At 55.7% G+C, this 25572-nt stretch overlaps 5 protein-coding genes and 1 non-coding gene across 6 annotated transcripts, besides 2 other annotated features; 2 read left to right on the top strand and 4 right to left on the bottom strand.

Moving 5' to 3' along the window:
* Window positions 1-663: 663 nt before the first annotated feature.
* On the bottom strand, window positions 664-1368 carry CYME_CMS471C (mitochondrial presequence translocase subunit Tim17; the record flags this gene model as incomplete). The annotated part of the gene is made up of 1 exon (XM_005538997.1): window positions 664-1368. One exon carries the CDS (start codon window positions 1366-1368, stop codon window positions 664-666), a length of 705 nt encoding a protein of 234 aa, XP_005539054.1.
* A 37-nt stretch (window positions 1369-1405) lies between these two features.
* Window positions 1406-4417: a sequence feature (repetitive element).
* A 420-nt stretch (window positions 4418-4837) lies between these two features.
* CYME_CMS469C (similar to Raf/ATN-like protein kinase, with ACT domain) lies at window positions 4838-7429 on the top strand (the record flags this gene model as incomplete). The annotated part of the gene is made up of 1 exon (XM_005538996.1): window positions 4838-7429. The coding sequence occupies one exon, from the start codon at window positions 4838-4840 to the stop codon at window positions 7427-7429; it is 2592 nt and encodes an 863-aa protein (XP_005539053.1).
* A 392-nt stretch (window positions 7430-7821) lies between these two features.
* CYME_CMS468C (similar to DRAP deaminase involved in riboflavin biosynthesis) lies at window positions 7822-10677 on the bottom strand (the record flags this gene model as incomplete). Its single annotated transcript, XM_005538995.1, has 1 exon — window positions 7822-10677. One exon carries the CDS (start codon window positions 10675-10677, stop codon window positions 7822-7824), a length of 2856 nt encoding a protein of 951 aa, XP_005539052.1.
* A 961-nt stretch (window positions 10678-11638) lies between these two features.
* Window positions 11639-13690, bottom strand: CYME_CMS467C (ATP-binding cassette, sub-family G, member 2; the record flags this gene model as incomplete). Its single annotated transcript, XM_005538994.1, has 1 exon — window positions 11639-13690. One exon carries the CDS (start codon window positions 13688-13690, stop codon window positions 11639-11641), a length of 2052 nt encoding a protein of 683 aa, XP_005539051.1.
* Window positions 13691-14187: 497 nt separating this feature from the next.
* Window positions 14188-16764: a sequence feature (repetitive element).
* Window positions 16765-16947: 183 nt separating this feature from the next.
* Window positions 16948-19068, bottom strand: CYME_CMS465T. Its single transcript, XR_002461681.1, has one exon. It is a non-coding gene; the product is annotated as a hypothetical transcript (transcript).
* CYME_CMS464C (TBP-associated factor 172, similar to SWI2/SNF2 family) lies at window positions 18649-24291 on the top strand (the record flags this gene model as incomplete). The annotated part of the gene is made up of 1 exon (XM_005538993.1): window positions 18649-24291. One exon carries the CDS (start codon window positions 18649-18651, stop codon window positions 24289-24291), a length of 5643 nt encoding a protein of 1880 aa, XP_005539050.1.
* Between the last annotated feature and the right edge of the window lie 1281 nt (window positions 24292-25572).

Here is a 25572-nt window from a genome sequence, read left to right as displayed (position 1 = left end):
CTTGGCCGGCTGGATGGTGCATCTTGCGCTTTGGACGAGTCGTTTTGGATTTCCCTAAAGGCCAAATGGCACCGGCCCGCAAGGTGCACTGTGTCGCTGCTCCAAATGAGTCGTGTCCATCAGCGTTGACAGGCTTCGAGGTTGATTCCGCTGGGGCGTCTCCTGTCTATCGTTTGCGTTTTGCGGAGATGAAAGGCACTGCGGGCCTTCATCGCAGCAGGCAAATCTTGCGGGTTCACCGTGCTAAGGGACGCTCAATCTTGTACTGAAGGCCGCAAGATGCGAGCGGTATTCTGAAATACGACTGAGTCTACTTGAACGACACAACGGGTTTCTTAATGTTTTCGCGTGGTGATCGCTCGCTTCTGTAACGAGCTTGGCATCCAGCTGCTTGGTCGATAACGAGCGCGCTCTAGTTCGAAACCCTGACGACGTTACGCGGGCTGCTCGAGCCAAAATGCGTTTCACGCCGGGCCTCATCGCATGCAAGGCCGTCAACCAAGCACAAGTTTCACTGGATTTGCATCGCAGCAGTGACCAGAACAGGCAATCGTTCATGCAACGAAAGCGAGCGGCGCTCCGCCAGCTTCTCTATTCAATCGGACTGTTTCCTGGCATCGGTATGACCTCCAAGCAATCAATCATGTGTCGAGCGCAGTCACCCTAGCTACCAAAAAGGGAACGCAGAAAGCCACCGCCGCGGCGTTCAGGCTCGTTCTGGCCACTGTGACTGCTTGGGTCCGCACTGCCTCCGACCCGAACGCCAGAATTTTCTGTCAAAACGACGTCATTCGCGCCCATGCCCAGACGCTCATCAGCGGGAGCCGCAAAGCCGTCGGCGGTACGGGTACCGGCACCGCCTTCCAGTCGCTGCCGATGCTGCTGTTCCGCGAACTCTCGCCGCATCCGCTCGACCTCTTCCGGAGTTGGGCCCATCTCCGCAGTCATTCTGGTCAACATAATTCCGAGCCCTTCGATGATCGCTAGCAAGACGCCACCGATCAGCGCCGAGCGTGCCGACGCTCGGAGGCCGCTCCGCGCAGAGAGCACACCCCCGGTGATCGCTCCGCTTGCGATGGCGTTATACGGGTCTTCGACTCCGCGTAGACCGCCAATAGCACAGTCAAAAGTGGAAAAAAGACCGCCCCAGACGGCAAAACTGCCTCCGAGCGTCGGTGCGCGAAGCTTTACGGCGTCGATGCTGCCCAGGAGTCGCTGGCCCCTTGGGGAGTTGCGCATGCCCTTTACAAAGTGCCAGATGCTACCACCGATGGCGCCCATGCAAAACGCACCTCCGACATCGTCTAGAATCCGATCAGGACACGGTTCCCGAGCGTGTTCAATAGGGGCAGATCCAGTCGACGCCATGAGCGCTTTCGCGTAATCTCAGTCACAGCTTCCGGCTGTGTACAGTCGTGGCAGCAACTGCGCCTTGGACAAGACGTGTCCGACTGACGTGCAGACGGCTGCGAGTCGTTCTCGACGGGTCACCCACTACGTCTTCCAACTTTTTCTCATATAGTTCGACTTTGAGAGGTTGTCCGATAAAGTTCCGTCTTGTCTACTCTGGAGGTCTTTTCTCCAGCACCGCACATTTCCTTATATTGAGAGCGGCATTAAAGTCACGATTCACATACTCCATCCGTTTTTCGTTGCCATTGACTGTACTAACAAGTGCAAGGAGTCCACGAACGTTCGCCCTTGTTTCCATTTGCTCCCCCGTCATCGGTCCGTACTTTGCTATGTCCTCAAAGCTCCGTTGGCACTTTTCCATCTCGACTCTCTGTAGTGTACAACCCAGTTCATGGTGTGTATAGGACGTTCGGAACCGATCTACAGGCATCGTAGCGAAACGCCTTGCACATTCCTTGTACGTTCTCGTCGTTGGAGCTGGCGTAGTTCCTTTTTGGGTCATCCAGCGCCCTGCTCCGTACGTCACTACCAACCTCTCACTTTGATTCTCCTTCAGGGCACTCAGTTGATTGAAAAAATTCGCGAATGCCCGATGCTTCCCACAATACAAATTCATTCGCAAACGAGCCCACCGGGACTTGGTATACTCCTCTCACGGCGCCTCCCAATGAGCAACGCGAACTTCCGTGAATTTCCGAAAAGCTTCAAAGTCCGCTCCTCGGCTCGTCACCTCGCTCGAAGCTTCCAGGTGCTCTTTCATTCCTGAATTCCAAGTCTCGATTTTCTTCCTTGCATTTATGATTCCCGATTCTCGATAGTATCTCGCTCTCGAGAACCTCAACAGACGCATGTCTTTCTGACGTAAGTTACCATCAGTACCATCTTCCGCACGCTTGGGAGCAGCGATGGTTATGATATTCGTATTCCCAGGGTCCGCGCCAACGACAAAGTCGTTATCCTGCACTTTGTGGGTCGCAGGATCCGCCTCCTTCTTTTCTTCATGCTTCGTCGCGTCAACCATAAAGTCGTTATTCTCCACCTCCTGCGTCGCAGGACTCGCCTCCTTCTCATCTTCATCCTTCGTCACGCCAACGACAAAATCGTTATCATGCATGTCCTGTGTCACAGGATCCTCCTCTTTGTTTTCTTCATCCTTCGTCACGCCAACGACAAGGTCGTCATCCTGCTCCTCCTGTGTCACAGGATCCTCCTCTTTGTTTTCTTCATCCTTCGTCACGCCAACGACAAGGTCGTCATCCTGCTCCTCCTGCGTCACAGGATCCTCCTCTTTGTTTTCTTCATCCTTCATGACGGGCGCAGCCGAAGGCGGAGTTGGACGAACTTTCTTCAATCGCCGATTGTGTACACACAAGGCTACTCCATCGGCTTCGATCATCCCGGTGAATACATTTTGTTTGCTCGTTTTGAGACGTTTGAAATCGAAGATATTCTTCCAGTGCGTCTCCCGGTTTTCGCCGGTGAAGCCCTCCACACTAACATTGAATTCGGGACTGATCTCCCTCATGATGCCGTAAAGGACTCTGGAGTCGGTAGTCACATAATGTGACTTGATATTGGACATTGGAACCACGTTGAAGCGCTTCCCCATTAGGACAGCCTTCCGTCTCTCGTACTCTTCATTTGTCTCTTCACTCAGGTTCATCTCCGACTTGCGTTCGAGCTCTCGGTCCAGAAACACGAAATAGCACAGGATGAGGCGATAGTATCTTTCCTTATCCTTTTTCGACTCTGATATCTTGTCTGTTGGACTCACCAGCCCCAGTACCGCACGGTGCTCTTGTATAACCGCACGGATTACAGAAGCTTCATTCGTGCTCACTTTTGATGCCTTCTTGTCGACAAATTCGATGTCATCTTCACGCTTGCGATCGTGCGTGATGCCATTGATAATCGCTGATATTCCTTTCGGACAGATGCCCGGGTAGAGTGCAAACAAGGCGCGTATCATGTAACGTTCGAGGTTCACTATCGAATGGTTCTTCAGGTTCGTGAGGTACTTCATCGCCCCATAGCCGTACATATTCGAGTCACCCTTGTATCGATTACCCTCGAAGCGGAATCCCGCGAAGTTTTCGTGGAGGGCGTGCACCCGCTCATTTTCCCTCCGCGTTTCCCCTGTACCAAGCATCAGGTGTTGAATAAAGGTCTTGTCGAAGAACTCGTCTGGAATCTCGACTGTTTCCATGTGCGCGACGTCTTCGTACATCTCCCTCGCTAAATGCATCAGTCCCGACGACGCCTTGACAATATTCTTGGAGTACGTGTCGACACGTTTTTCGATAGCGCCTCGCAACTTTTTCCTATAGGGATCCTGGATAAGTTTAAGAAGAAAGGTTTTCACCACCACCTCGTCGTACAGTCGTCTCTCGTGCCGCCTTCGACGTAGGGCCTCCCCCTTTCGGTCCTTCTTCTCTTCCTTTTCTTCTGGACTCGGCACTGTTTTTTGTTTTTTTTCTGGCAGCCGGCGACACTGGGGCTCCAGGATCGTGGACTTGGTTTTTCATAACTTTCCTTTTATTAGTTTCTTTGAAAAAGAACGCTCTTTGAGCCCTGCTGTTATATACTGCGAAAAAACACTTGACTAAACGTGTTTGAAGTTTGAAACAAAAATAAACTGAAAAACTTTACTTGGCTACGACCTGAACGGAAATCCAACATTTTACAGCTGAACAACACGCTCGTGATCCCAAATGAGTTTCCCTTCAACAACGGCACGCGCATCGCGTCAGTTGACTGCCTGATCTCCCAGGTGCGCCCACCGAGCGCGATTCGTTTTTTTCATTAACAAGACGTTTCCATTGACCATGGATTCCAGAATTCGGAAAGGATAGTGGCTTTCGGGAAAGCGTCCATGATGAAGCACCTTCCTCCAAGTTAGATTACCTGTACTTCTTCTCAGATATTCTGGTCGTTTCATACGTGCTATTGCGTGTGCCTAGTGCTTGCCGATAGCGACAGCAGCGGCGCCTATAGCGCCGCTACGCTTGCAGCATGCGTGCTCGCAGCGATCCCGCCATCCCAGCGCCGGATGCGTGTAGACACGCCGCCGCCGGATGCGTGTTGCTTTCGCACTTTGCCGCGCGCTAGAATGCGCACTGCGGAAGCGTGCGCTTTTGCGTTTTCGAGACGGTGACGCTTCGAAGGTGGAACCTTAGGCAGGTACTTTTTCGAAAACGGGCATTGCATCGTCGAAATTTTGGGGTGGAGACACACGGTGGCGAGGTTGGCGGCCCAGCGAACGGCACCCTCCGAGTGCGCGTGCCCTGGTACCTGTTTCCGGAACGAAGTGAAGCACGAAAGGGAGCGTGCACTAGAGACGACGTGGAACGCTGAAGTGGCACGAAATAAGCGCGAGATATACTTGAACAAAAATATTGACTAGCGTACGAGTTTGTTCGAGAGGATGCCAGATGTGCAACGGTCGGGTGCGGGTACCGAGCGGGGGAGCGGCCAAGGGGACCCGCCCGTGCCTTCGCCGCCGCCCGACAGCCGCAGCGCATACCATGTAGAACGCGCGAGCGGCCACGTTCGAAGCGCCCGGCCTGGAGAGTATGTCATGTCGCTGCCGGCCGAGGTGACGCTGCGCCATTACCAACTATGGCGCCAGTTTATCTTATCGAAAAAACCGTTCGTTGAGTTTGCCGTGGAGCAGAAAGGTGGCATGAAAACCGTTGAACTTACAGTTGTGGGTCGTGAGCGGAAAGGCCTCCTCGCAGAGCTCTCGGATAAACTCAGAGACTATGGGTTTAACATTGTAGCGGCGAAGCTTTTCTCGCTACCGTCTGACTCTATTATGGACATCTTTCGGCTCGATGATGCTGACGGAGTGCTAGAGGATGATGCACGAGCCTCGCAGCTTTACGATGAACTCATGCGTGTCCTGACTGGTGAGTCACGGGCAGCAGAGCCTGTGTCGAGCGCGCGAGGCGCAGCGCCTCGAGGCAGCAGCCGCGAAACGGTACCAGTGCCACCAGCATTGTCCAGCACTGCGCCTGCTGGCAACGAGGATATTCCAAAGGCACCGCCAGCACGCATGGCCGCCGCCGCTGCGATTGCAAATGCCGAAGGGCGACTCGCCGCCGCCTCGGGTGTCGAGCGATCGCTCTCGAATATCGCGCTGTCGGATCTTGAGCAGCGTGCGCGGGAGGTTGCCGATCGACGCTACCTCGAAGCACGCCGCGATGCCGATCGGGAATTTCTCCGCCACGGCAGCGTCCTCTACCGATACTCGTTCTCATCGGGGAAACGACGCCGGGAACACGTGTATGTGGATATCGAGAGCCGCGAACTGCGATGGTCGAGCACCATTGCGGGGCACTCAAGCGCTGGCGACACGCAGTTCCGCACAGAAGCCCAAGAATCCGCTATGAATCGCCCCGAAAAGCCCATTCGCATTCATTCCGTGAGCTTGGACACGTGCGAACGGATCTTACACGGGCCGCAAAGCACAGTCTTTGCTACACTGGGCCCTGATCGCATTCCCGACCCTGACTGGCTTTGTTTCAGTTTGGTCCTGAACGAGCGCACTGTCGATATGGCCGCAATCACCGAAGATGAACTCATGGCCTGGATTTTTGGCCTGCAGAACCTCTGTGAGCGGATCCGACCCGCTGATCGTCTGACTCGTCATGCTGTGCTTGTCAATCGAGCGCGCATGAAAATTCGTTGGATCGCTCATGAGCACAACATGACAAGACGAGCTTTCCTGCTGCGCAACTTACGTTGCCATGGCCTGCGTCTGCGCGCCGAAGAAAACAGCGTCGAGTCCGGCCTAGTTTTTGCGCCGCAGCGGCCACTGGCGACTGCGGATGGCAGCGTTCGGGGTGCCGCTGGGGCGGGCCCTGCACCCGACACCCAGGTAACGCTTCAGGTGGCGACGCAGGCACGAACCATTGGTCCGGTAACCGAGTCAAATCCTATGCTCTCCGAGCGAGACGCAGGTCCGAATGCATCGGTAACGGAACTCGCGGAACTCGTACGCCGATTGCGCAACGAACTTGAGGTGTCCAAGGATCGCATCAAAGTTCTCAAAACAAAACTTCGCGATACCCAAAAGACTTGGGAGATTGATTTTGCTGAGATTAAGCTGCAGGAGAAAATCGGATCGGGCGCGTTCAGCGAGCTATACAAAGCAGAATGGCGAGCCAGCATCGTGGCGGCAAAAGTGATATCCGTCGAGAAGGGTGCAGAGTCCGTGATTCAGAGCTTTTGTGAAGAGGTCAATGTGATGAGCAAGCTTCGGCACAGCAACATCCTGCTTTTTCTGGGTGCGGTTCCACGGATTCCGCGTCTCGCGATCATCACAGAGTTCTGCTTTGGTGGCAGCGTTTACCAGGCGATTCGGTTGCCTGCGTGGCGGCGTCTGCAGCACGCGGATCTGGTGGCGCTGGCTCGTGATACAGCCCGCGGCATGGCGTACTTGCACGCGTGTGGCCTCATTCACCGCGATCTGAAATCGCAGAACCTTCTGTTGGACAAACCACTGAGTCTAGGTCGTCCAACGGTGAAAGTTGCCGACTTTGGTCTGGCGAGGTCGTTGGCAACTGCGGCCTCCGAATCCAGTGCATCCACGTCGTCGTCGGCGGCGGGCGTGATGACCGCGGAGACCGGCACCTATCGTTGGATGGCCCCGGAGATGATTCGCCACGAGCGCTACACCGAGAAAGTGGATGTGTATAGTTTCGGTATCACGATTTGGGAGTTTTTCACAGCCGAAATTCCGTATGCGACGATGACACCTATCCAGGCGGCCTTTGCAGTGGCCGACAAGGGTGCCCGACCGCCGCTGCGCTCGGGACCAGACTCGAAGAGCGCCTGGAGAATCCCGAGCCAATGGGCGCAGCTGATGGAGCAGTGCTGGAAAGAGCACTACAGCGAGAGGCCCTCGTTCCAGCAAATTGTGGAATGGTTGAACAAAATGGAGAACGAAGATCCTCGCTATCCATCGCGTTGGCTGAGCACCAGCACGAGTACCGATCGTACGCCGCAAGTCTGAGCGGTATCGGGATGGTGCAGGCGCGTTGCGTTAGCACCGTCTCGCGCCGGCGTTTATCGAACCGAGTTCGGTAGTGCACACGCGATGATGCAACGGCGGCTTCGAAATCGCTCGCGTGCATAGGTCGATGTCGAGTCGCGAGGCGGCTTCCGACGAGGACTTTTTGCGGTGCGCGCACGCGTTCCGTCAGACGATGCACGGGTGACGAGGTTGTTTGCGACTGGCGAATCGCAAGGCGCTCAGCGCGCAAAACGTCGTCCATTGGTCCGCACGTCGAACGGCATCATGACGGCGTTTGATTGCGCGCTCTAGAACGAATGCTGCACGGTATCCATGAAACCGGGGCTTGGTGCATGCCTTGTGCTCGTAGCGGAGCCCATTGGGGTCACATGTCATGGGGATGCGTCGCTCAGTGCACTAGACCCGGCGAGTTCGGATGTGCCTTCTCCATCTTGGTGCCGGCGCAATGCTGGTCCGTACACCATGGCCCACTGCGGCAACGGCGCTATGAACGTTCCGTAGCAAAACGCATGCAGATGAATGCACTCTGGAAGGGCATTTGGAATCGCCGCCAGTGCAGGACAGATTACGCAACCCATGCTTGCCGCATCGTCTTCGGGAGCGCAGCGAGGGCTCTGCTCTGCCGCTAGCGATCCAATGCGGAAAACGCGACAGGATGCTGTCGAGTGGTGCGTCTCCGATGACGGTTGCCGCATGCAAGCGCGGGTTGACGTTCCCGTGACAGCCGTGCAAGACGCTTCGCGACAGCGCGCAACGAGGGACGGTGCGGGAGCCTTGGGCGCTAGGCCAGCGATATCGGCATCGACAGGTGTCGATTCAAAATCGAGCGCTTCCGTGTTCCCGTTCGCTGCTCCCTGGGCATCGTCGCGCAACGAGAACTCTGACTCGACTCGAGCCAGACTCTGGGCGGTATCGACAGCAGGATTCGATGCAGCACCGTGTATCTGGAACGGCAGCGCGTCTAGCATTGTTCGAGGATCATTCTCGGGTATCGCTGGTTCATGGGCAGAAGCGAAAGGTAGTGGCGAGCTACTCCATGCGCCGCCATAGAGGCCGTCGCCGCAAATCGGATAACCCATGGACTCCAAATGGACTCGTATCTGATGCGTCCGTCCGGTGACGGGAATGCAGGCCACGAGCGTGCGACGCTGCTCTGCGTCGTAGGCGAGCGGTCGGAACCAGGTTTCAGCGTGTTTGCCGCGGTCGGCATCAACCTTGGTGCAATTTGCACGGCGGTCGTAGAGCAGTCGTTGACGGCACACTATCCACGGATATTTCAAGGGGATGATGCGCTGCTGGAGGCTGGCGACCATCTCCATGGACCCAGCACTGATGTCACGCTTCGCGCTGTACTGCAACGGCGGCGTTGCGCCCGCTTCTCCTCCAGCGGCGATGGGGGTATCGCTAGCTGCCACGTCAAGCGCGCTCGTTTCCTGCACCGCATGCGCTTCGCCATCGATGTCGCAGGCAACTGGACCAGGGCGTACTCGAAACAAAGTGCGCAGCGCCGGGCACGTCACTGCACCGGATTCGGCGTTCGGTGCATTGGCATCGGGGGGTATCGTCGTCGTCGTCGTCGTCGTCGCTGGCACTCTTGTTGCGCGATGCACGAGATCAGATGCATTGTCCTTGTCGTTGCGGATGACGTGAACGCCGCGCGTCTCGGCGACAGCTTCGAGACACCGCCACGCGTCTGGACTGCGAACAGCTGCCTGGACCAAGGCCTGGACCTCGTCACTGTTTCGGGCCCGCTTTCTCGATACGCCTAGGATATCCAAAGGCGCAGCCTCGCTGTGCGCTCGTGTACGCGTCTGGTCACCAGTTGTCGCCGGTTTCAGTGGAGTCAATGCGTTCGGTGCAGATATCAAATCACTATCCGCGTCTGGTACGAGACGTGCACTGGTGTGGTACGGTCGGGGCGCGCCTTGCACCTGATCGGCTTGTTCCCTCGTTCTGCGTTGCTCCTCGAATGAGTGGAATAGGGCTTGGACGAGGTGTTTCGTGTCTGTCATAGACAGAGTCGCTGCCTTGGATGTAACTTCCGGTACTGGCGCTTCTTCGATCACGTCCGAGCTGCTCCAGATACCTTCTACTTGAGCAAGATAAAGCTTGCGCAGGTTCAACGGGGCGCTGCTTTCACTCTTCCCGACACCGACATCTGTACTCTGCTTTTGTAATTCGATGGAAAACCTTCGAGCAGTATCTTTGTTTTTGGCGAACAGAACGACGCCGGATGTCTCCTTGTCGAGGCGATGGATCACATGCAGCGTCTCCGGTTTCGAGGTATCCGGCGATACGACTTGCGGCTCGTGCTTTCTATGTTCCTCGGCATTGAGTATCCACAGCGGTTGTGTTGTTCGCTTTGCTGCTGCTGCTGCTGCTGCTGCTGCTGCTGCTGCTGTTGTTGTTGTTGTTGTTGGTGCATGCTGCAATGCATTCGCGCTTGGTGTCTCTATTGCCGCTGTCGACGCGTCATACACGGTCGTTGACATTGCCACCGGGGAGCACGCTCCGGCCGCACCCAATGCTGCAGACAAGTCGCCCGGTGCGGTCGATGCGAATGTCGTGCATTCTGCAGTCTCGCATGGTAGCGCTGGCGAAGCGAAGCGCTCGAGATGCCGTTGCATGCGCAACAACTGCTGTAGTGCGTTACGGTGGTAGTGACCGCCCGGATGGACCGGAATGGATGCAGGTTTATCGACGACTAGCAGATGCGCGTCCTCGTACAGCACCGGAATCCGCTCGGTGTACACGACGGGCAACTCGTGTCGGTGCACGATATGGGTAAGACGCTCAACACCGTGTCCGCTTAGGACACAGTCAGTTGGAACCGGACGATCGTTAAGGAGCAGTCGACCGGTGCGTTGCGCTTCCCGCCAGTATGACGCGGGTAGGTACGGGAACTCGGCCGCGAGCGCGTCGCAGGGTCGAAGCCCGATCCAACGCGCTTTACAGTACGCTTGATAGGCGTGAACGTAGGGCCGGGCGTACCGGAATCCCTTGTAAACCACATAGTCCGCGGGTTGCGGCACGGACGCCTCAAGTTCCCCAAGCGACTGCAGTGGGAGCAGCGTGCGCAGAACGCTTTCGTTCGTGCTCTGATGTTCGGAGCGTAGACATTGAAAGCGACGACGACGCAGAGCGGTACAAGGCGGTGATGAAGCCGGTGACGTCTGCTCCGCACCACCGTCACGCCCAGTTGCCATGTGTGAAGGGCACTGTTGCATGAGTTGTACTGCTCGCGCTTTGAATTTCGTTTGTGTGATTTAGAAGTGTCGCGTTAGAGATGCTCGTTTTGAAGTGTCGTTCATGCCTTGGTGGTAACCGACGCGAACAACGTCGTGCGAGAAACAGAATGTGCTTACGGAGATGCGCACGACAGTGCGCGATTGATGAGACTTGCTTTTAGAAAACATACACGTCCAAAATCACTCACACACACATGGAAACAGGGCTCAAGGGAAACGCCGCATCGATAACGCTTCTCCACCGTGCCCGGCCTGCACCGTATATATCGCTCGCCTCGGAGCGCATCAACTGATGCCCGCTCGGTACCCAGCTGCGTGGAGGCAGTCCAGCACACTAATACCACAAACAACAATCCATACGGGCTCGATTCCCCTGACGATGAGCTGCAAAACGGTCCGTACAAGCTATGACGTATACAAGTATCGGCTGCTCGATGCGGATCCCGCACTAGTCTCGACAGAGACAGGACGAAGCAGCAGCTCGAGGCAGCGTACAATTGATGCATTCCGAGAGGCTGTTTGTTTCTTCACAGCCCTGATGATGCCCCCGCGGAAGCGACGCGTGCAGGTGTGAATCCAGCCCGCATCAGCTTCTTGAAGCCTTGATACCGCCGTTCGTATGCCTGACCCCGAACACTAGGTCTAGACCCGCGTGCATGCCACGGATTCGGATTCAAGAGAGGACTCGATAAAACGCGTTCGTCGTTGGCAATGCCAGACGACGAATGCATTCCGGGGAACGACGCAAGCTAGAAACGCAGCGTTCGAGTCTATGCGAGCAGCTTGCATCACTGGTGTCGCGATACCATTCTATGCACACCAGACTATACCGAAGCCATTGATTCCATAGGCGCTAGCTCCCCGAGCCCAGAAATGATGTCGCCTGGCACTGATTGCCGTTCGGAGCATCGACTCAGTCGCACTTCTGCAACGCCTCCGTTCAGATGCTTTTCTGGAATCGCGGCTTGTTATAGAGCAGGAACACAAAGGCGATTGCGCGATACGCTACATCAAGCATGATTAGAAAACCGATGTTTCCGCCGATACCAAATGAATTGATGTTGTACGTGACCAGTGGATTATTGGTATTCGAACGCGGAATGTACCCGAATTCATTGTCCATGACAGCCGCGAATCCATAGTAGATAAACGACACAAAACGAAGCCATCGCAACCACACGGGAATCACGTTAGGGCCGATAAAGAAGCCGCCGAAAAGCAGCGACAGCACGATCAGTACCGGAGCGATTGCCGCTGCTGTTTGCGGGCTACTCGCTGAGGCGCTAGCCATAAGGGTCAGTGATTCCGCGGTGTGGGTCGTCAACAGCACAAGTGCAACGAAGATGAAGAAAGAGGACGGGTGCGGTTGCAAGCCTACCATCCAGTACGTGATGCAAGAGAAAAGAACAGCGAGCACCACCAATCGGGGAAGCTCGGCGACGCTCTTGGCGAGGAAGTAAGCACTTACGCGATAGAAACGCGATGTGCGCTCTCGCAAGACAATACCCCGCTCAAGCGGGAACAAGAAAACAACGCCGAACGACGCCCCGAAAGATTGATTGATAAGCAGGAAGAAAAGAACACCGGGTACAGCGTTAAAGTCAGAGGAATTGCGTCCAGTGTTCAACCAGATCAAACCCAAAACGACTGAAAAGATGATCGTCTGAAAGAAGCGCGCAAAGTTCGTGCCCTTTTCGCGCACCATGAGTTTGAAGGAGCGCTTCACCAGGAGCCCAAACTGTACCGGCCACGGTTCAGCGTAGTTCGGTTCGCCTTCGGACGAGAAGAGCGACACGCCCTTACGCGTTACTTTGGTATGCAGGTCACCGGTGGCGCCCAACGGATCATCCAACGGCAGCGAGGCCTCCGACTTGTGTTCGAGGAAGCGATTGGCTAGGTAACTGATTCGTGCCCGTGTCTGCTTCTCCAGTGTCTTGGAGCGCGCATTCAGAGAGATCAAATCCAGTGCAAAGTCCGCTGGGTTAAAGTAGGCCGGACATGGATACTTGAGCGCCGCGAAATACGGCACCATATCTTTCGCCGGACCAAAGTAGATTTGATGACCCTCGCTTAGCAGCAACAGGTAATCAAACATCTGGAAGATCTGCGAACGTGGTTGATGAATGGTTGCAATGATCGTACGCCCGCGTTTCGCTAGCCGCAACATCGTGAGCATCACCGCCTGTGCCTGGAACGAGTCCAGGCCGGTGGTCGGCTCATCCAGCAGCAGTAGTGGCGGGTTCGTCACCAATTCTATACCGATGTTCACGCGCTTGCGTTCACCGCCACTGACACCTCGCTGTACAGCGTTCCCGATGGGGGTGTCGGCGGCCTTGGCAAGGCCCAGCTCAGTGATCACCTGCTCCACGCGCCGCATCTTCTTCTCGGTGGGCATCGAGGCTGGCAAACGACACTGCGCACTAAACTCGATCTGTTCACGTACGGTGAGGTCAGCAAACATGCGGTCGTCCTGCTCGACAAATCCTGTGTAGCGGCGAAACATGTTGACGTCGCGTTCGTGCCCGTTGACACGTAGCTCACCGCTGATTTCGTACTCACCCACAGGAACACGACCCCCGAGCATGGCTAAAAGCGTGGACTTACCCGCACCACTGCCCCCCATAATGGCGAGCATTTGACCCGGTCGCACGTAACCAGTTATGCCTTTGAGAATGGGCTTCACCACGGTTTCCTTCGAGCGTTTAAATGGGCCACCTGTTTTGAGTCGGACCGACAAGCACAAGTCGTGCCAGTTCATGGACACGGTTTGCTGCTGAACAAGCGAGTCCTCCGCGGTTTTAGATTCGGATGGTTGGCCTTCAAAGAAAGAGCCGTGCCCTGCATCCATGCTAAACTCGGAGAACTCATCGTCTACATGGGACTTGAGCGGGTCAAAGGGTACGTACGTGTCCCCGTTCACGTGTTCACTGAGGTGCTCGGCAGTCATGCCTGCTTCCTCGTCAACGATAGCGTCTCCGTGTGAACTGTTCATTGTCTCTGTGTTTCAGTTTGGCAACAGCGTTACAGTTCAAGATTACGCCTTCCACGTGAACAATAAGACTATAGGCTTTGAACCGTTCCTGGTGCTGCTTTCAGATGCCGTGCTGCCTGAGGGCGGCGGCGTTTTTCGTTGCATGCTATCCACAGATCGCACAAAGAACGGCAGCGGCAGCAGCGTCGCCACCACCACCCTGCACCGATGGACTCCATACGATCTGGTCTTTCCGATGACCCCATGTTTCCATTGAACCTGGGTACCAGAGTGTGGGGATGGATAATGGGGTTCGGGAACGCGTCCATTAAACTGTACCCTACCTCCAAGTTCCATTACTTGTTCTTCCTCTGGGATATACTGGTTATTTCATAGGATCTATCGTGCACCAAGTGCCTGCCCTGAGCGCCCGCAGTAGCGCCTAAACCGCTGAATCCGATGCAGCACGGTATAGAGAACAGCTCTGCTATATCGCATAGGGCATCGGACCGATGTACGGTGCACCTGATACGGAGTCGGTATTCATAATCGTTCTGAGAGCCTGCAAACTGTGCTGATAGACCTACTGCCTGCGGCAGCGCGAAGCGACATTCTAGGCGACCACTGCGACCAGGGCGATGCCCAGTTGCAGCATGACCGCCGCTGTTCCCAGAATGAACTCTATGGCAGAGGAGGCGGTCGTGTCTCGCCCCAGCACCTGACAACGGTGGGTGCCCACAGAGCGCAAGCTCGACAGACTCGTTCGGCTCGCGGGACCTTCCGTCGAGAGAGGAAACTTTCGAAAATGCGGAAACCTTTCCCCCTTTTATCGTTTATCGTAAAGAGGGAAAGAAATTTGTACATCGTTGCTAGTTGGTGGTTCGTTTCTGTTCCTTGTTCTAGACAGCACGCTCAATACGCGCTTTTCCCTATCTTGCATGCGTGAGAGACGACGCGTATCACGCCGTTGATGGGAAACGCGATGCTTCATCTGAGCGGGTTGCTCTAACGTACAACATGTATTTGCGTTGAGCCCCCAGCAAAGTATAGTCTTTCGGCTGAATCGTATTTCAACCCTCAAGCGAGTTTGTGCAAGTGATTTTTCGCGATTTTAGCCGACGCAGTCGAAATGGGATCGCTTTCAAGAATAGAAAAAGGAAATTAACGGCAACGGAGCCGAAGGACCCCGGATGGCCGGTGTCGCCGGCTGCCAGAGCAAGAAACGAAAAACATTTCCGACACCATAGCAACGGGAAAAGACGAAGAAGCAAAAGGGGGAGGCCCAACGTCAGAAGCTGCTCGAAAGACGACAGTTCGACGAGATGGTAATGATAGCCTTTCTCCTACGCCGTACCCAGCATCCTTATAGGCAAAAGTTGCGAAAATCCATCAGAAACCGTGTCGCGTCTTACTGGATGAGTATTTGGAAGCCTTCTTTAGGACTGATGCGTATGGTGCGGGAGATGTATCGCGATGTCGCAGACATCAGAACAGTCGAGGTTCCGGAAGAATTTTTTGAAAAGACCTTTATAAGGTACGTGATGCTTGGGACAGGGCAAGCGTCGAGGAGAAATGAGCTGGTGGATGCCCTCCACGAAAAATGCCCCAAGTACCGCTTCGAAGGCACTCGATCTGGGGGGCGGAACTCGAATGTTTACACCTACGAAGCGTTGAAGTACCTAATGAACCTGAGGAACCACGTGATCATGATCCCCGAACATTTCACGATACGCTCCATCTTTGCACTTTACTCGTGCCTGTCTCGCAAAGGGATATGGAACTTCATCAATGGCATCACGAACGATAGTCAGCTTGAGCAGGAGATCGAATTTGTAGACAAGTAGAAATTACGCAGGAGAGAGAATGAATCTTCCGTGATCCGTGGAGCTGTTCAAACGCAGCATGCGGTTCTAGGGCTGGCGATTCCACCAGAAACGGTATCAGATATGGAAAACAGATGGTAAAAGATGTACTACCCTAGTCCTGTGATAGCTTGTGTTTCTGAATCGAGAGATCGAGCGCAAGGCCGAAAAAGAGCTGGATAGGCGAAGAATTCAAGAGTCCGAGAGACGGCAGGCTGCGATTCTGGAGAAGCGCTTCAACTTCGTTCCGATATGCGAGATCAAGTCGCGCATTGTCTCAATCAACTCCAGAGTCCTTCACGGCATCATGAAGGAGATCAGTCCGGAGCTCGATGTAAGCAGGGAGGCGTTCAACGGCGAGAACCGGGAGACGTACTGGAAGAGCATCTTCGATTTCAAACGTCTCAAAAAGAGCAAGAAAACTGTATTCATGGGGATGATCGAAACCGATGGGGTAACAATAAATGTACACTCTAGGCGCTTCAAGGAGGCGGATCGTCCTGGTCAGTCCTCGATATCGCTCTCGGCAATGCACATAAAGAACAGAATGAGGCGGGTCCTGCGACGCAGAACGACATGGGTGTTGGCGCGGACCCCGGCAACACGAATATCGTAACCATCGGAGTACCCAGGCGTGCGGCAGATGGTACTGACGGTAACTAAGGTCAGAAAGACATGCGACTTTTAGAGGTTCTCGAGAGCAAGATACTATCGAGAATCGGGGAATCATGAATGCAAGGAAGCAAATCGATTCGTGGAATGCAGATATGAAAGAGCACCTGGTAGCTATGAGCGAGGCGACGAGCCGCGGAGCGAACAGTCGAGGTTTTCGGGAATTCACGAAAGTTCGCGTAGCGCATTGGGAGGCGCTGTGAAGAGAGTATACCAAGCTCCGGTGGGCTCGTCCGCGTACGAATCCACACTGCGGGAAGCAGCGAGCATTTGCCGACTTTTTCAATGCGTTGAGCGCCTTGAAGGAGGACAGGAGTTAAAGGTCCGCAGTCGCATTCGGAGCAGGGCGCTAGATGACCCAAAACGGGTGTACACCCGCTCCAACATCGAGAACGTATAAAGAATGCGCAAAGCGTTTCGTCACAATACCGACAGATGAGTTCCGAATGTCCTATAGACACCATGAGCAGAGGTGCACACTTCAGAGGGTCGAGACGAAAACGTGTCAGCGGAGCCCTGGGGATACAGAAAAGTACGGAGCGCTGACGCAAGAGCAAATGGCAATGAACGGGGCACGAGTTCGAGGCCTACCTGCACTGGTGCGTTCCATCAGAGGCAAGAATCGCATAGAGTTCTTGTATCGTGACTTTAACGCCGCTCTTGATATCAGGAGATGTGCGATGCTGGAGAGCAGGTCTCCGGGGTTGACGCGAACCAACTTTAAGAAGCAGCCTCACAGGGCTAAATTGCACAAGGAGAACTTGAACCCAGTAGTAGGTGGCCAGTCGAGAAAGACTGAGAAGCGTCTATACGTCGGTGTATACACATCCACGCTGTCGTCGTCGTGCACTCAAACGCGTCGATGGATATTGAGGGGTCAGACTCGCGAAAACACCTGTTACAAGATAAACTTAACGCACAGAATTGCGTGCGTCGCTCGGACCTTGCGATCTTATGTCATGTTTTTTATATTCAGAACAGCGATATTCAAAGCATAGCTATGAGCGCTGTCGGATGCATAGGTCGCATGACAGCTGCTAGTCTTTATTTTTTAAGGGTGCCTTCTTGGACGTTTTGCAGATGGAATTCGTTACGTCAACGGAATCAAGACAATTCGCGACGCCTTCGGACACGCTCTCGTAGGCAACCGACCCCGTGATCCGAGTCATACGTAGAGGCCTGGACGCTTCCACGTTCCTGACGAGTAGGCTGTACAAATCATGTATGTTTCAAATCTTCGATCTTCTCTTTTCAGGGCAAAGCGCTTCGATGAAATCACGATGCGAGGGTCACGAGCTCTTGTCGAATGTGTCCTGAACTTGTCATTTCAAATGAGCGATTGCCTTCGAAAGATCAATGATTCTCTACTTGAGGCCATCGATGAATCCTGATTCGACAGCAGCATGGTGTGTTTCACGCGGGGAGCATGCTCCCTGAGACTCCCGCCTCTTCTGTTTCCATGGAAAAACTTCATGGATTTGGACTTTGGCCATTGCAGCCATCGCTTCATATAGAGCGTATGCCACCGATCAGCACAAATGGAGCGTGGACGGATCGTACGCACTGGATCTCTACTCCAGCATGGATTCTGCTTCCGGTTCCTGTTTCATCATGGACAACACAGCGCTCGTCAAATCCTTTATCGAATGCGACAGCATGCACTTGCGAGTACAGCGGACAGGGTACTCGCCGAGGCGTTCGCCTAGACGAAGTCAACGATCGACCGTGACGGCACTGGGCGCGGAAACAGGTGGGTGAACTGAGGTACGGATTCTTTGTACGCGTCTGGAGCATACCGTACCGTGCGATGGAGCAAGCCTTCATGGGCCGAAGCGTGCTGCTCAGAGCGGGATGAGGCGCGCACGCTTGGACAACTCGGGTACATGTTCCCGCAGCGAAGTGTAAACGCCGCCAGGGGCGCATCGAGTCTTTCTGCAGCGAAGCTAAAAATAGATAACAGAGCGTAGGTCGCAACATCGGCCCTGGCAGGAAATGCGTCGACAACAGCCGCAAGCAGAGACATCGGGACGTGAGTCCTACCGCTAGCATCCTTCGACTATTGAGAACGGATCCTGAGGTACAGAAGAGACTGACGTCGTGAAAGCCCCGTGTAAGACAAAAGGAAAGTAAGCCGTCGCACGGAAAGCTAGCAAAGCCTTTTGTCGATGATAGTGCGAAGAGACCAATACCATAACGAGTACTCCAGTGTCAGAGAAGGCTTTCCATTCTATTCAGGCGTGGGTACGTCTGCAGAGTTTTGCTGGCCTCAGCAGGTTTCCCCGAGAGACGCCCCCAGCCTCCGCACCAGTCGACGCACAGTACAACTCCTGTTTACTGCACGTTACACCTGCGCGCCGGTGTGCGAGACGCAGTACCACCGGATACGACGCGTATTCCAAGCTACCGAACACTGCCGCAAGCCAAGCCTGAGGCTTGTTCCGTGTGATGCTTCTCCAGAAACAACAGAGTCGGCTTGATGGACTACTGGCTCTGCTGGAGGCAAAGGATACCAGTACGAGCGTCCGACGACTGGCGGCCCAGCAACTCGCCGAACTCGTTGACGCTCAACCCTCGGATGCAGCTTTCATCATAGATCCTGGCTCCGTACACGTTCTGAACCAGCTGTTGCGGGTTGTTTTGCACTCGAAAGTATGGGATGCTCGAATATGTGCTGGATCGGCGTTGAAACTCGTCGTCCAACGGCTGCAGACCTGTTTGCAGGCGCCGGCAAACCTCGACAACGACGAAGCGTTAAACAACTTGCTCACACTGCGGCAACTCGACCCGAAATTCCTCATGGATACGGGCTCAGTGTTTTCCTCATCAAGCGGAGTCGAGTACATGGTCGCGGCAGGCGACGTTCGTGAGCAGTGGGTAGAGCTGCGTCGAGAGCTCCTCGGGGGCGTGGCTGCCACCGCAATCGATCTGGACATTGGCGTCAGTCTCGCAGATATTGCGGAACGGAAGCAGAATACAGAGCAAGCGACTCCGAAAAACGCATTGAGGGTGCCTCAGCGGCGGAAGACGGCACCTCTGCAGTCGAACGTATGCAAGCGACCACGAGCTCCAACGTCGCTCAAAGCGGACGTTCTGGACTCCGTCCACACCGACTCGCATGAACATATGAACGACGGCGATGACGACAACGGCGACAAGGACGTTGACCGCCCATCGAGAAAGACTTCAGTCCAAGCGGGTTCTATTGAGCTCGAAACGGAAAACGACCTCGGCACTGTAACGCTGGATGCAGCGCTTCACCGACTGGTATGCATCCTGGCGGATTCGCTACTCTCGCCCGACTGGGAGACGCGCCACGGGGCAGCTGTCGCAACCCGAGACATGCTCTCGGTAAGAGCTTTTCGTGAATGGCTACCGATGGAAGAACGTGAGGACATTGCTTCTCGCATGTACGTGCTCCTGGCTATGGATCGCTTCCGCGACTACGCTTCCGATCAAGTGGTAGCACCGGTGCCAGAAACTGTCTCCATGGCGCTCGGCTCGGTGGCTGTCGGCCTCGACGCTGAAACCGCTGCCCAGTTAGAGTCTCATTTGCTCGAATTGATCCGATATAAGGAGGAGTGGCAGGCACGGCACGGCGGTTTGCTCGGCATGCGCTATCTACTTGCAGTGCGGGCGGATCTGCGAGCGAAACGGCTGCCAGAGACGTTGCCGGTGCTCCTCGATGTGCTGAAATCCGATGACGATGACGTGATAGCAGCAGCATGTGAGGTTATCATATTGATTGCCGAAGAGATCCATCGACTGGATATCGAGCGCAGCACGAATCATCTTACAGAGATTTTGGGCGCTTGCTGGGACAATCTCGGATCCTTTGATGAGCTCAGTGCATGTGTGACTGCTCTAGTTCGTTGCATCGAAGCGCTCCTGCGGGCCAGACCTTCGTCTTGCTCGATCCTGGGCGAGGGTCCAGCTCGGGTGTTTCGTCTCCTGCGTCATCGCAACGGAGAAACACGTCGCGCTGCTCTCAGTTGTCTGATGCAGGGTTTGCGCGCCTTGCCCGAGGCTTCGCCAGTTCGCCGCACTCTCGACGAGGCTGGACTCTATTCAGCGATATGGGCAGCGTGGCTGCTCGAAACGGGTACTGATGCGGGGATCGGTGGAAAGCTGCGCGAATTTTGGTATCTGCTCTGCGATACCCGGTGCACATTTGTGGAGAATGACCGGGAAACTCCACAGGAGCAAGTCCCAGATGCTTCGCAGCATGCCGGTGTGATTATCCAGCCAGCGCCGGGTACACCTGCAGCTGTACCCCAGAAGTCTCTTCTTGACAATGTCGACGGCACAAAGCCGGTAGAAGCATTGCTGGGCTGCTCCCGGCACCCGCTTGAAGTGCTCCTGCTGCGCGCAGCAGCAGAAGCTCGATCCCCGGTCGAAGCGCAGAAGCTGCTCGAGCGACTCTTCCAGCGAATGCATTGGTCATTACCGGGCACAGCTGTGGCACCCGTATCCTCTGGTCACGATGCTGGCTATGAAATGCAGCTTCAAAGCGCAGAAGCGCTCGCGTGCTACATCCGGATGCACCCGCACTGTCTCGAAGGCGAGCGGCATGGCTTGGCAAGCTGGCTAGCAACGCTCGCCGCAGCGTCCTCATTGACGCAGCGCCGTTTCCTCGCCTTGACTGGACGCGCACTGGAAACATGTCCGGCGTGGTTGTTGACTGCCGTGGAGGCGCAGCTCGCACTCTTGGAGCGCTCAACGGATACGCTGCACGAGGAAGCGCACGCTGAACTGGATCCACTCTTCTGGCAGACAATTCGTTCTCTGCGACAGGTGCAGCCGGCGCAGGTACCAGCGCTAGCTCCGGAACAGACACCGCGAACAGCAGATCTTGGAGCGCTTTTCGGGGCATGCACTAGGGATGATCTTTGGGAGCAGGTTACGGACCCAGAAGCGGCAGCGCGGCTCACAGCCATGCGTCTGAATGTCCGATCCGCGATCCTTCGTTGCTGCAAAACAGAGAATACCGGTCGCCTGTTGGTTGCAGCGGCAGCTGTGGGGGCCCTCGTGCGCCACCTCCCCGAGCTACCGAGCCGTGTAACCCCATGGATCCGTATCCTCCTTGGCGTCCTGCTGGAACAGCTGCCCGATGGCTTCGGCGTTCCGCTTTTCGACGCGCATGACGCATGCTCTCTGGTCGAGTGCGCTCAGGAGGTCGCAGCTATGGATCTCGCTCGCTTGACGCAACGCATGAAGAGAGGTAGCAAAGCGCGAGATCAGGTCGTGAAGAACCTCATCACAGCGAGGTGCTCGCGAGCGTTGGCAGCACTGGCGCGAGTCTACGGACCAGGCCTGTTTACGGAGCTACCTCAAATGGAACAGGAGGTTTTCGGATCAGTCGAGTCTGTGCTTCCGAATGCACCCGCGAGCGCAGATACCGACGAGACCAAAGCCGAGCAACACCAACGATGTGACCTGGTGCTCTGTGCGGTAGCCGATGACCTGGACTCCACCTTGGTGTCGCGCTTGTTGATGCTGTTCCCAGCGCTCATTCGTCGTCGAGCGCGAGCACTGGTACCTCTATGTTGTCGCTTCACGCGTCCGGCCATGGAAGCTGTCATTCAGCACCTGCTGCCGCTCCTGGAGCCGGGCGAAGAGGCACCACTTCCTGCCGTGCCCGTGAACCGGCACGCAAACACGACCTGCGATACCTACGAAGCACGCTTTCAGGCAATAGCGCTCTTAGCGGAAATCGTGCACAGTCTGGGAGAGCGCATCATTCCTTATGCGGCTTTTCTGGTGGTACCCCTGCTCGGACGTCTCGTAGATCAAGATGAACGTGTACGCAGTCTCGCCGCGATGGTCTTTGGGGAACTTGTCCGTCTGTTGCCATTGGAAGGCGCCTTGCCGGCAGACGAGTTGCTGTCGCCAGCGCTCCAGCAGCAGCTAAGCAGTGCCCGCGACTTTATCGCCCAGCTTCTCGGGCAAAAGCCTCTCGAAGTGTTCCGGTTGAGCATTCCCATTGGCGACAACGTTCAATTGCGCACATATCAGCAAGAGGGTCTCAACTGGTTGGCGTTTCTCCATCGCTACGGACTGCACGGAGCACTCTGCGACGACATGGGTCTCGGTAAGACGCTAATGACGCTCTGCATCTTGGCTGCTGATCGATGCGGACTAGTGGGCGGCCCAGCTGGTGCCCGACTCTCCAGTCGAAGTAGCACGAGTGGTCATCGTGATGGTGTCGATGCTCCTGCACAAAACGATGGGCAGGTCGCTCTCGAGGCGAGCGCTGGCACGACTCCGCTCCCGAGTCTGGTCGTTTGTCCAGCCAGTGTGATGCACCACTGGCATGATGAGGTGCTGCGTTTCTTCCCAAGGCACCTGACGCCGGTGCTTGTGTACGCTGGCGCGCCCGGTCAGCGGCAGGAGCTCGCACAACAGCTTCGCGGTGCTGAACGACCACCGCTCGTGATTACCAGCTATGAAGTCGTTCGAAGCGACCTGGAGAAGCTAGCTAGCCTGCGCTACGCCTATGTGGTGCTCGACGAAGGCCACATGATCAAGAACGCTCGCTCGAAACTGTCGCAAGCCGTGCGACGATTGCACGCCCGTCACCGTCTGATTCTGACGGGAACACCGATTCAGAACAATGTAACGGAACTGTGGGCCTTGTTTGACTTTTTGATGCCCGGCTATCTGGGCACAGAGCAGTCGTTTGTTGCCCAGTATGCCAAGCCTATCCAGGCGGCACGTCATCCCAAGTGCAGCGACGCAGCACGAGAGGCCGGTGAGCGGGCCCTGGCTGCGCTCCACCGCCAGGTTCTCCCGTTTATCCTTCGACGAATGAAGGAAAACGTCATGAAGGAACTGCCGCCCAAAGTCATCCAGGATCGAATCTGTGCCCTCAGCGATATACAGCGCTTCATCTACGACTCGTTTGTGCAGACTGCTCCGCTGGAGTGGCTCGCGGAGACTCGTGCACCAACACTGGCAGCGACGGCAGCGGAAGTGGAAGCAGCGCCCCGCGACACCGACGAGGATGCTGGACAGGTCCCAGCGCTGACGCCGAAACGACTCTCCGGTTCGAGTCATGTTTTTTATGCATTGATGTTCCTACGACGCCTATGTACGCATCCGCGATTGATCCTATCTGAACTCGCGCCCGAGCTGCGACGCCAGGTAGAGGAGCAGCTGAATCGAGCCCAACTAGACTGGAACAGCCTCGACATCGCTCCCAAAATGCTTGCACTCGGGGAGCTTCTCTACGAGTGCGGTATCGCCAGCGACGACACCAGCAGTGCTGGCGCCAGTATCATCGACGCTACCGTGCAGACGTGGGACACAACGTCTCAGCGCGCAGAAAAGAAGCATCGTGCGCTCATATTCGCACAACTGAAAGAGACGCTGGACATCATCGAGACAGACGTCTTGCAACGTTGGTATCCCCAGGTGAGTTACCTTCGACTGGACGGGAGCATTGTCGATCCGCGTATTCGCCAGGATCTCGTCCATCGCTTTAACCGTGACCCGACGATTGACTGCCTTTTGCTGACCACACACGTCGGGGGTCTCGGGCTGAACCTCACCGGTGCCGATACGGTCATTTTCGTGGAATGTGACTACAACCCCACGGTAGACTTGCAGGCAATGGATCGAGCGCACCGGATCGGTCAGACGCGCGTGGTGACAGTGCATCGTCTGATTACCCGCGGTACCATCGAGGAGAAGATCATGAGCATTCAGCGCTTTAAGATGCATCTCGCCACCAGCGTGGTGAACCAGGAGAACGCTTCGCTGCGTCTCATGAACACCGAGCAGATTCTGGAATTGTTTCGACCGGTGGCGGCGACAGGTACCGCTGGGGCTCTCGATGCCAAGGCCGAGATACCGCTGCCGTCCGCGGAAACTGGGTCAGCTCGTCGACGTGCGCCCGGAAAAGACGCTCATGGAGAAGCTGGAGGTCGCAGCACAGGCGCTTGGCGGATGCTCGCACGCATACCCGAACAAGCGGCCGCCGAGGCGTACGGAGAGGAGTTCCAACGGGCACGTGCCTTTGTGCAGGAGCTTCTCACGAGCGATCAAGAAGGCTCGGCGCTGGTACAGATGGAGCACGATTCCAAGCGCTGAGCGCCTGATGACGATCGCTGCTTTTTTAATGAGCTGCACCCTGACCGAGGTACCTTGAACGAGTTCCTGCGGTATCGAGGAAGCGAATGTATGCGATAAAATCGGTTGTGGAAAACCGGCTTTCGCACGGAATCCAGAGCGACACAGAAACAGGCAGACAAGGCGGGAGCGCGCGCTGCGGTACTTGGCAGGTTCGAGTGCCCCGAGGTTACCGCTGTTCTCGCTCAGTGCTGTGCTGTGCTGTGCTGGGCTGGGCAAGTTGTCCTCGAATACCGCAACCTCTACGGATCGTTAGTACTTGGTTCACCCTTTATATCCCTGCACCCCTGTCTACGGATCTATGTTGCTATCTATCTATGTACGTGTCGATTGGACCTAGAATAAAATCGTCGAGCAGGCAGCGGAGCACCAGAGCGCTTCCGCAGCACAAGCGGCTCCCTCAGTGCACCTGGAGTGGCCCATGGACTCGAGGATAACCCGCGTGGAAGCATGCCTTCTGGAGTAGACACCCATCGAACGCTACCGGGCGATGCGCTTGGCAACTCTGAGAAATGCAGCCTACGCTTCACGTGCGAAAGAGGATTTGCTCGCCCTTTGGTTGCGTACCTGATTCACGACGACAATGGATGCAGTGTCATGCCGTACTCGGGGGCGAATGAACCGGTGTGCCGCAGCTACATGCACGCCCGTATTAGCGACCAGCGCGATGCTTGCTTCTCGCGGAACGTCTCGAATGATGTCATGTGCATTGGGTATATCCACGGAAAACACGTACCCATCGGCAGCGATACGGAGGTGTTCGAAGGTATCGGGCAACGCGAAGGCGGTCAAAGTGTTATTTGCTGCTGGAAACTAGCAGCTGGCTCCCAGGATCGAAGCGATCCCACACTGATGACCTGCGGAGGTGTCGTTACGAATCCAAACACCCGGACTGTTCCACGTCGGGCCCGGACTTGTTCCAGGTTCGTCGCGAACGCATTCCGGTCCGATTCGGTGACGAAGCTGCATGAAGCTGGGCCAGAGCGAGTTCAGACGCGTCGGTGTGTGCAGCGGCGCTTTTGTTGAATTCCGCGATGGATTCGTTTTTGGATGCGCTGGTATAGGGCACGCCGGCGAGGCCCTCGTCGGTACCTGCTTGTGAACGCGTGACCTACAGATAGACAATCTTCACGTGCAGCGTTGCTGTTGTTGTTGTTTCTGTTGTCGTCAATGGTCAGCAGTCCTCTACCTGTGGCCTGCGCCCGCGCCTGTTCACGCTTCACAACTTCTCGCAAAAGACGC

This window comes from Cyanidioschyzon merolae, chromosome 19 (genome assembly GCF_000091205.1).
Source record: "Cyanidioschyzon merolae strain 10D DNA, chromosome 19, complete genome".
Classification (NCBI taxonomy): domain Eukaryota; phylum Rhodophyta; class Bangiophyceae; order Cyanidiales; family Cyanidiaceae; genus Cyanidioschyzon; species Cyanidioschyzon merolae.
Note: the sequence above shows the minus strand (reverse complement) of the source record. Positions and strands in the feature narration are given on the sequence as shown.